Source organism: Colobus angolensis, unplaced genomic scaffold, assembly GCF_000951035.1.
Source record: "Colobus angolensis palliatus isolate OR3802 unplaced genomic scaffold, Cang.pa_1.0 Scaffold105, whole genome shotgun sequence".
In the NCBI taxonomy this organism is placed as follows: Eukaryota; Metazoa; Chordata; class Mammalia; order Primates; family Cercopithecidae; genus Colobus; species Colobus angolensis.
Window position 1 is genome coordinate 3390118 of NW_012111475.1, and position 10369 is coordinate 3400486.

The 10369-nt window shown below is 39.2% G+C and overlaps 1 protein-coding gene across 3 annotated transcripts in view; it reads left to right on the forward strand.

Annotated features, from left to right (window-relative positions):
- The first annotated feature begins 3947 nt into the window (after positions 1–3947).
- KIF6 (kinesin family member 6) overlaps positions 3948–10369 on the forward strand; it is a 386472-nt gene continuing 380050 nt past the window's right edge. For all 3 annotated transcript variants that reach the window (XM_011944312.1, XM_011944316.1, XM_011944305.1), the window contains exons 1-2: positions 3948–4108; positions 8578–8687. In XM_011944312.1, coding sequence (XP_011799702.1) covers positions 4043–4108; positions 8578–8687 — 176 coding nt within the window. In that variant the 5' untranslated portion in view covers positions 3948–4042. The remainder of the gene's footprint in view (positions 4109–8577; positions 8688–10369) is intronic.

Here is a 10369-nt window from a genome sequence, read left to right on the forward strand (position 1 = left end):
CTCTCACCTGTGTTTTGCTTCTTCACAATCCTTCACAACCAGGCTTCTGTGAAAAGTAGCCTGTCTTGATTGCCTCCACTTCCTAACTTCCCACTTACTTTTCAGCCTCTGGCAACCTAAATTCTGACTCAGCTACTCCACTGAAATCTACATTACTAATGACCTTCTAATTGCTGGATGAAATGGGTGTTTTTCAGTGCATCGTGTTTACTATTCAACACCGTTGAATACTTTCCTCTCAAAATGTTCTCTTCCCTTGGCTTCCATGGCATAACATTCCCTTTTCTCTCTCAGACCTCTCTGGCTGCTTCCTTCAACTTCTTTTGCAGCCCCTCTTCCACCTCCCACCATCAGTGTTAGGATTTCAACCTTGGTGCTCGTGAGTGACTTGGTCACTTTCTGGAAAAAACTTCATGATGACTCCCAAGCCTATATTTCCACCATAACTTACTCCTAAACCTTATCCAGCTACTTCTGAAGTCCCACAAGCAATTGAAATTTAACATGTCCCCAACTCCTTATTTCCTCCTTTTCCCCACTCCCATCTATTCTGCCTGTCCAGGTGAATACCTACACCCAATCTTCAGTCATCTCTTCCTTGCTAGGTGAAAAAGCCCTGAAGTCTATATAATAAATACCTGGTTCTCTCTTCTCCATTCCTGATATTGCAGCACCTGTTCATACTCAATGTTCTTCTGCTTTTTTTTCTTTTCTTATTGTGGTACAGTTTATATACAGTATAATTCACTCTTTTAAGTGTATAGATAGTTCTATGAGTTTTGACAAATGCATATAGTTATGTTACCACAACCACAATTTAAATAGGCAACAGTTCCATCACCCCCTAAAAACTCTCCCATATTCATCTGCAGTCAACCCCTTTTACTACCCTCAGCACCTGTAAACCACTGATCTCTTTTCTATTTTTACAGTTTTTCTTTTTCTAGAATGTCTCATATATATAATTATATATGACATTATATAGTATATATTATGTAGTCATATATGACATATATTATATATTAATTATATATAATTATAATATATTTATATTATATTATTTTATATTATATATAATGTAATAAATAATAATATATAATTATATAATATAAGTAATGATTATATATTATATATAAACTACATATATATTATATATCTATAATTCCATATATGTATATGGAATTAGAAAGTATGCAACCTTGAGTCTGGTTATCTTTCACTAATAATAAATGTGAGACTCAACCATGTTGTCGTAGGCATCTGTAATTCATTCCTTTTTATAGCATAGATATATCAGTTTGTTTATCTATTTACCAGCTGAAGAACATTTACTTTGTTTCCAGTTCTTGGCAATTGTGAATAAAACCACTATAAACATTCATGCTTAGGTTTCTATGTGAACATAGTTTTCATTTCACTTGGGTTAATAACTAAGAGTGGGATTGTTGTGTCATATGGTAAGTACATGTATAACTTTATAAGAAATTACAAAACTATTTTACAAAGTGACTGGTTCCTCTTGTTTTCTCACCAGTGATGTTTGAGAGTTCTAGATGCTCTTCATCCATGTCAGCACTTAGTATTGTCAGTTTTATTTTCTTATTTTTCACCATTCTAAGAGATGTGTAGTGGTATCTCATTGTGGTTTTAATTTCATTTCATTAATGATAAATGATACTGAGCATATTTTTCATGTGCTTATTTGCCATCCATAGATCCTCTTTGGTGAAGTGTTTGTTCAAATCTTTGCACCCTCCCTTCACCTTAAACAAATGAATTGTTTGTTTTTCTATTATTAGGTTTTAAGAGTTTGTATATATTCTGGATGCAAGTCCTTTTATCAAGATACGTGTTTCGCAAAAGTTTTCTCCCAATTTTTAGTAAGTCTTTTTGTTTTCTTAAGAGTCTTTAGGCTGGGTGTAGTGGTTCATGGCTGTAATCCCAGCACTTTGGGAGGCTGAGGTGGGTGGACTGCTTGACCTCAGGAGTTCAAGACCAGCCTGGGCAAGATGATGAAACTCTGTCTCTACAAAAAATACAAAAATTAGCTGAGTGTGATGGCGCACGTCTATAAGCCCAGCTACTTGTGGGGCCGAGGCAGGAGAATCACTTGAGCCCAGGAAGTTGAGGTTGCAGTGAGCCGTGTTTGTGCCACTGTACTCCATCCTGGGTGACAGAGCAAGACCTTGTCTCTAAAAAAAAAAAAGAAAGAAAAGAAAGAAAGAAAGAAAAAAGGGTGTCTTTAATAAACTTTTTATTTTGTAAAAAATAATACAGAGAGAACTCGTATACCCATCTCCCAGTTTTCCCCAATGGTAACATCTTGCATAACTACAGTACAATATCAAAATCAGGGAATTGACATTGATACAATCCATCAATCTTATTCAATTTTATTTGACTTTTGCCAGTTTTACATGTGCTTATTCGAATGTGTGTGTAATTTGTTCTATGCAATGCTATCACGTGTGTAGATTTCTGTGGCCACCATCACAGTCAAGACACAGAATAGCCCATCACAAGGATTTCTTTTATAACCCTGCACACCTTCCTGGCAACCAGTAATTTCTCTCCATCTCTATAATTTTGTCATTTCACGAATGCTATACAAATAGAACCATACAGTATTTAACTTTTGAGTCTGGCTTCTTTCATGAAACATAATTCCCTGAAAATTTATCCAATTTGTTACATGTATTGATACTTCCTTCCTTCTTAATCCCTGAATGGTATTCCAGTTTTTTTAAACCATCAGCTGAAGAACATCTGGGTTTTTCCAGTTTGGGGCTATTACAAATAAAGGTGCTAAAACTATAAACACATATATGCAGGTTTTTGTGTGAACACACGTTTTCATTCATCTGAGATAAATGCCCTAGAGTGCAATTGCTGTGTCTTAGAGTAGTTGCACCTTTAGTTTTGTAAGAAACTATCAAACTATTTCCCAGAGTGTCTGTACCTTTAAACAGTGTATGTTTTACATTATACATTCCTACCAGTAAAGTGCAACTGATTCAGTCTCTCCACATCTTTGCCAGCATCCGGTGTTGCCACTTTTTTTTTTTTTTCCATTCTGATGGATGAATAGTGATGCCTCATTGTGGTTTTAATTTATATTTTCCACATGGATAATAATGTTGACTATCTTTTCATGTGCTAACAGTGTTTGAAGAGCTCATCTTTTCTTGCCCTGACCATTGTGTGGGAAACAGTCCCTTTCATCCAGTTTTATCCCTTTCCAAAACAGAGCTAGCCCTACTTCTAATTCCATCATAGCACAGCTTGTATTCCTTGGTTTTGGTTTCCTGTTGAAAATCTGTCTCCTTGTCACTTGAAAGACCTTGTGAAGGAAAAAAAAAAAAAAAAATCTGTCTCCTTCTTCAGACTGTGATCTCCAAGTGAGCCGGAACAGTTTTGCAGTCTCGGCTCACTGCAGCTTCAATCTCTTGGGCTCAAATTATCCTCCTGCCTCAACCTCTCAGGTGCGCCACCATGCCTGGCTAACTTTTGTATTTTTTATGGAGACGGGATCTCACTATGCTGCCCAGGCTCGTCTCAAATTCCTGGGCTCCAAGCCATCCTCCCACCTCGGCTTCCTAAAAACTGCTGGGATTACAAGCCTGAGCCACCACGCCCGGCCCAATGCTGTATTTTTTTTTTTTAAGGCAAGGGCATAGAGAATAAAATGGGTGAATGAGCGGGGCGGGGCAAAGCGTGGTGGTTGTTACCCTTTAACCACGCTGTTCAGGCCGGGTCTGGTGCAAAACCCAGAGCCCAGGCACTCGCTCCTGCGCATGCGCAGCGCCCTCAACCGCCCCCTCGCCCACCCCACCCTAGCTCCACCCCAGCCCCGCCCCTTAGTAGCTGCCTTTAGGTCGCGACCAATTAGAGGGAGGAGGCGGGATCCTGGCTGCCACAGTGCTCACTGGGTAGTGTCCCTAGCTACTGTTGCTAAGACTGTGGGTCGCCGGAGGTGGTGGGAGTTAGTTTTGGCAACCAGGGCCTAAGAGAGGTCAAGGGTCATTGCAGAGCCAGGGAGGAGATGGTGAAGCAGACGATCCAGATATTCGCAAGGGTGAAGCCCCCTGTCCGGAAGCACCAACAAGGGGTACGGGCTGGAGCCTCCGGGGCGCCGGCGCGGCGGGGCCTCCTGGGCTGGGGTCGGGCGGCAAGCGAAGGGGCTGGGCGGAGGTGAGGGGCTTGCTGGCGGGCGCCGAGGCCGCCCAGGATCCCGCACACACTGACCGAGGAGCCCTGCAGCCGTGAAGACCCTCGCACACTGCTGTCCTGCGGTCAGCGACGCGACCGACAGCTAGGCCACTCCCACCTGGCACGGCGCAGACCCGGCACAGAGCCATATTTTTTTGCACCCAGGCACACGTGTTCACTCGGGGGCAGACTAGTGCATGTTCAGTATGCCTGTATAGCGTGCGCTTCAACTACACATAAGCACTTATTGCACCTTTCTGGGAAACTCACGCAGCACCGCACATGCAGATACACTCAAAGGTACGTTTTGGCACTTGGGCAAAACGTGCAAGAGATGCATGTTTATGTACCTCTGAAATAATACAAATATAGATAGACACAAATGCACAAAGCATACACATATGTAGAACTTTGCACCCAGTGAGGCCTCAGTAACTTGTTGACTCTGTTGTTATTCTCCAACATAAACGTGAACCTTTACATATACTCCTTGTATTAATAGATTTATGTAGATGCTTAAGCATCCCAACCCAAAGAATACGCATGTGTACTTCATTCAGAAACAATTAAATATTTACTAGGTGCTTCCTCTAGTGTGCTAAATTCAGAAAGGTATAAAAAAGGTTACGACATTGTCCTGACTCTGAGCAATGACACTTTGTATGCTTCTTCTTTTTTCTTTATTTTTTTTTTGAGATGGAGTCTTGCTCTGTCACCCAGGCTGGAGTGTAGCGGTGCATCTCCTCTTTGGCTCTCTGCAAGCTCCGCCTCCCAGATTCCCGCCATTCTCCTGCCTCAGCCTCTGGAGTAGCTAGGACTACAGGTTCCCGCCACCACGCCCGGCTAATTTGTTGTATTTTTAGTAGAGACGGGGTTTCACGTGTTAGCCAGGATGGTCTCGATCTCCTGATCTCGTGATCCGCCCGCCTCGGCCTCCCAAAGTGCTGGGATTACAGGCGTGAGCCACCGTGCCCGGCACTTTGTGTGCTGCTTAAATCTTTCAAAACATCCTCTCTTCTGCCTAGAAGGGAGCATAGTCATTCTTATGTATCTTGAGAAATGGCCACCTGACAGGTGCTTTACCTGCATTCTCTCTCACTCTCAAAAGAACCCTGCAAGGGTGGTGTCATTTTCCTCATTTCACAGATTAAGAAACTGAGTTTCAGGATAAATAATGTGACCAAGGTACCCAGCTGGGGAGTGGCAGAGCTGTAATTTTTTTTTCAATTTTAGAATATTTGTTTTATTTTTTAAAATTTGTTATACTTTTAAGTCCTAGGGTACACGTGCAGAACGTGTAGGTTTGTTACATAGGTATAGATGTGCCATGTTGGTTTGCTGCACCCATCAATCTGTTACCTACTTTAGGTATTTCTCCTAATGTTATCCCTCCCCTAGCCCCTGATCCAGCAACAGGCCCCAGTGTGTGATGTTCCCCTCCCTGTGTGCATGCGTTCTCATTGTTCAACTCCCACTTATGAGTGAGAACATGTGGTGTTTGGTTTTCTGTTCTTGTTTTAGTTTGCTGAGAATGATGGTTTCCAGCTTCATCGGTGTCCCTGCAAATGACATGAACTCATCCTTTTTTATGGCTGCATAGTATTCTATATTGTATATGTGCCACATTACTCTATCATTGATGGACATTTGGGTTGGCTCCATATCTTTGCTATTGTGAACAGCAGAGCTGTAATTTTAGTTAAGGATTTTTGATTTCAAAGCTGTCTCCTTTTCAGAAACCTTTTTTTCCCCCAAAGTGAAAATTTAGGCAAGGGCAATTTGGATCATATTTGTGAATATATGGAGTGAACATATTAATAATGTTGTATTTCTGTTCCATATATATACTGTGTGTATGTCTATGTGGAACATCATAGCATCTCATGATTAACCATTTCCCTCATATAATTTATGTATTTAGAATAGGAATAAAACAATGTAGAAAGAACCATGGGTATCTTCCTATTTTCTCTCCTCTAACTAATAATCACTTGCATGCATTTCTTTTTAGAGTGCATCATGTGTAAAGAGTGTATTATACGTAACATTTCCCCCCAGATTCTTAGCTTAAACTGTTGAGCTTATCTACATGGACTCAGCAGTCAGAGCCGAGGCTGGGATAAGGTCAAGAGACAGGCTGGGTAGGGGCGTTGCTCAGGGAAGTGGATAGAGAGTCTTGTATTTAATATTGAACTTTCTTTTCTCTTAAAATGCAGTGTTTGGATATTTTAATGTACCTCATTTTGTATTTGTTTAGTGAGTCTGTAGAGTGGATTGTTTGATCCTCCAGGAAGTAGTTTTAGGTGTCATATTCTTGGTGTCACATTTTTAGGTGTCCCCCCCACACACAAAGAGAACTGGAATGAATAAATATTGAAGTAGTATATCCCTATTCTCCCTTAAAAAGCCCACATTTTAATGCCGTATCTTCTTGTCCACAAAAGATTGTAGAGTTCTTTCTCTGATTAGAAATGCTTTTTGTAGTATTAAATTGAGAGTGACTCAAAGGTATTTTTTTCTTTCTCTTCATTTTATAGCTTCATTACTTTTATTCTTTTATTAAAGAATAATAGTACTTGTATTACTTTTATTCTTTAAGTCATCATAAAGTAAATTTTAATAACAGATTAATAAAAAGGATATATAAAATGAATCTCTGCTAGTTTTAACAGTGGCAATGCTTTTCATTTGTACAGTGCTTTATACATTTCAAAACATTTTCATATTCATCCTTGCATTTGTTCTGCCTTCTAAAAAAAACTTCCCTGTCTCAAATAATATTTTTATGACTAAGGATAGAAAGCCAGTATTACACTAAACAAGTGACCTGGTTCTAAGGGACTTTTCTTAAGGCCTCAAAGAGTGTCTTAATTAGAGTAGTGGAGGGTCATTAACTGCAGTTAATATTCTTTTCTGTCTGCTGAGCAGAGAAATACAGAATTTCAGAAAATAGGTGTAACTCCTCACTCTTGTATGTTTCATGTCTTATACACCCCCTTCACTCACCTGTCTAGCTATAAAACTTTTTTTTTTAAATATAGTGCCCAACAGGATATACTTTTTAAATCTCTCTTGAGAAAACCTAGCCAGAAAGCCTTGAACCTGATGCCATTGCATTCTACAAATACTTTATTTTATGTAATGATTTTTCTGCATGAGTTCTTCACATTTTAAATGAGAAGTTTCAATAAAAATATGCTTAGGAAATTATTCAAACTTTCTGGAGATTTAGGTAGGCTTTTACTTGCTTAGGAATATGACTTTTTCCCCATAACCAAGTATCTAAATGGGTCTTAAACAGGAAGTATTACCTGTTAGAAAGAATTTATTTCCTGGTAAAAGACAAGAAGTTTTTTTTTTTTTTTTTTTTAATCTAATGACTTTTTTTTTTTCCAATGGTGCATTACAAAATACTTCCATTTCCATTACATCACTTGATCCCCACAGCAATCTTGTAAAGGAGGTAATTCTGTTGTCCTTATTTTATGTATAAGGAACCTCAATTCTGAAAGTGGTGGCTGGTCACACAGCTGGTAAATTGAGCTCCGTGTTGGACCCAAGTCTTGGGACAACAAATCTTATGCTTTTATTTATTCTACATGACCTCTTGATAGGCTTGACTCTTAATTTTCCTGGCCAATAAATGATGGAGTAGGAAACCAGGAAGAGAATCAGAGAATTTTACACTCCTAAGGATGTTGGTTAAGACCCTGTATTTCCATATCAGCTTAGAAAGGCTAAAGGATTTCTCCCAGGTCACTTGCTAATTAGTGGCTGAGCTGGAATGAGAACCTTGAAAATGACATCAAATACATGAATTACATGTGTCTTTTGAAGCCACATCTCTCTTATCAAATGCCTGCAAATGTCTCATGGAATCTTAGGCTTCTTTGAACGTAACTTGAATTAGAGCATTCTTGGTGAGCTATCTGAGATGGCTCCAAACCTAGTCCTTTTATCTCTGATATTTTGTAAATGCTCAGAAATGCTTATTGATTGTAGTAAAATGTTAACTCCTGATACATAATACTAAAGCAATACTTAGATAAAATGTTGTTTTCAGGGCCATTAGTTTCTCAGTGACAATAATAACAGAGATATTCAAATGTACATATTTGAATGTTAGATCATTCAAAGATAATCTGACTTTGATACAGCATTAATTTAGGTTTTACTTCTGGTTCAGTTCCATATATTTGTCTGAATCTACACGCAGTTCAAAGAGAAAAATTATTCAAATTATATGATATTATGACTTTTTAATCTTAAGACTATAATTTTCATATCATTACAAGTCATAATAACATGGTCATAGTTCAAGCCATAATTTCACCATTTTATATCCATTTGTTGTCTTCACATTTGCAGATTTATTCCATAGATGAAGATGAAAAATTAATACCTAGCTTGGAAATTATCTTACCACGTGATTTGGCAGATGGGTTTGTGAATAATAAGCGAGAAAGCTACAAATTTAAGTAAGTTTTTCTTTTTCCGTTTTCATTTCCGTTTCGTTATTGAACTACTGTACTATATTAATATTCACTGTGAAATAATTAGCACCATTTCTTGTGGAAAATGTAATGCAGCTCTTTGTCTCACCTAGTAGATTGAACTCAAGTTGTCTTTTCACTGCTGTGCCCAAGGTAAAAAACAATATGTATTTCTTTTTTTTTTTTTTTTTTTTTTTTGAGACAGTCTCGCTTTGTCTCCAGGCTTGAGTGCAGTGATGCGATCTCGCCTCACTGCAACCTCTGCCTCCTGGGTTCAAGCGATTTTCCTGCCTCAGCTTTCTGAGTAGCTGGGATTACGGGCACACGCCACCACACCTGGCTAATTTTTGTATTGTTGGTAGAGACGGGGTTTCACCATGTTGGCTAGGATGATCTCGATCTTTTGACTTCGTGATCCACCTGCCTTGGCCTCCCAAAGTGCTGGGATTACAAGTGTGAGCCACCGCGCCCAGCCAATAATGTGTATTTCTATATCTGAGATTGTATTCCAAGATTCCAGCCTTTCTTTACTACTTCTGTTTATCTAGTATTTTCCTACTCAACCCACTATAGTTTAGCACTTACAGAAAGTTCCAATGCATGATTAAACTTCACTGAAGGTAGGAGCTTACAGTATCATTTGTGTGCTGTGTAGGTAAGCCTTCTTTATAATATATATGATATTTAGACCTCATATGCACATATGTATACTCTATCTGTACTGTCCAATATAATAGCCACAAGCCACATGTGGTTCTTGAACACTTGAAGTATGTTCAACCCAAATTGAGATGTGCTGTAAAGTATAAAACATACGAAGGGGCCGGGCACGGTGGCTCACGCCTCTAATCCCAGCACTTTGGGAGGCCAAGGTGGGCGGATAACCTGAGGTCAGGAGTTCGAGACCAGCCTCAACATGGAGAAACTCTGTCTCTACTAAAAATACAAAATTAGCCAGGCATGGTGGTGCATGCCTGTAATCCCAGCTACTTGGGAGGCTGAGGCAAGAGAATTGCTTGAACCCAGGAGGCAGAGGTTGCGGTGAGCCGAGATCATGCCTTTGCACTCCAGCCTGGGCAACAAGAGCAGAACTCCATCTCAAAAAAAAAAAAAAAAAAAAAAAAAAAGAATTTTGGAAGACTTAGCCTGAAGAAAAAAGAATGTAAAATATCTCAAGACTTTTTTCATATTGATTATTTACTGAAATTGTAACATTTTGGTACATGAAACTTCCAACTTTGGTTAAAAGTATATTATTAAATTAATTTCAGCCATTTCTTTTAGTTTCTTAAAGTTTTATTAATTTTATTTTAAATTTAAAGATGGGGTCCTGCTCTGTCTCCCAGGCTGGAGGGCAGTGGTGGACTCATAGTTCACTGTGGCCTTGAACTGCTGGGCTCCAGTGATTCTCCCACCTTAGCCTCCTGAATAGCTGGAACTGCAGGCATGCACCACCATGCCCAACTAACCTTTTTGCTTTTTAAAAAATGTGGCCAGTAGAAAATTTTAAATTACATATGCTCTCATTCTGATGAATGCCATTATATTTCTCTTGGGCAGTGCTGAACTAACCAAACAGCTACCCTTGGATGGTCATCAGTGCCTTTGGTCTGAATACTGTTTTAGTAGCTAGGTCTTGAATTTAGGGATTATAGCTATTTCACATT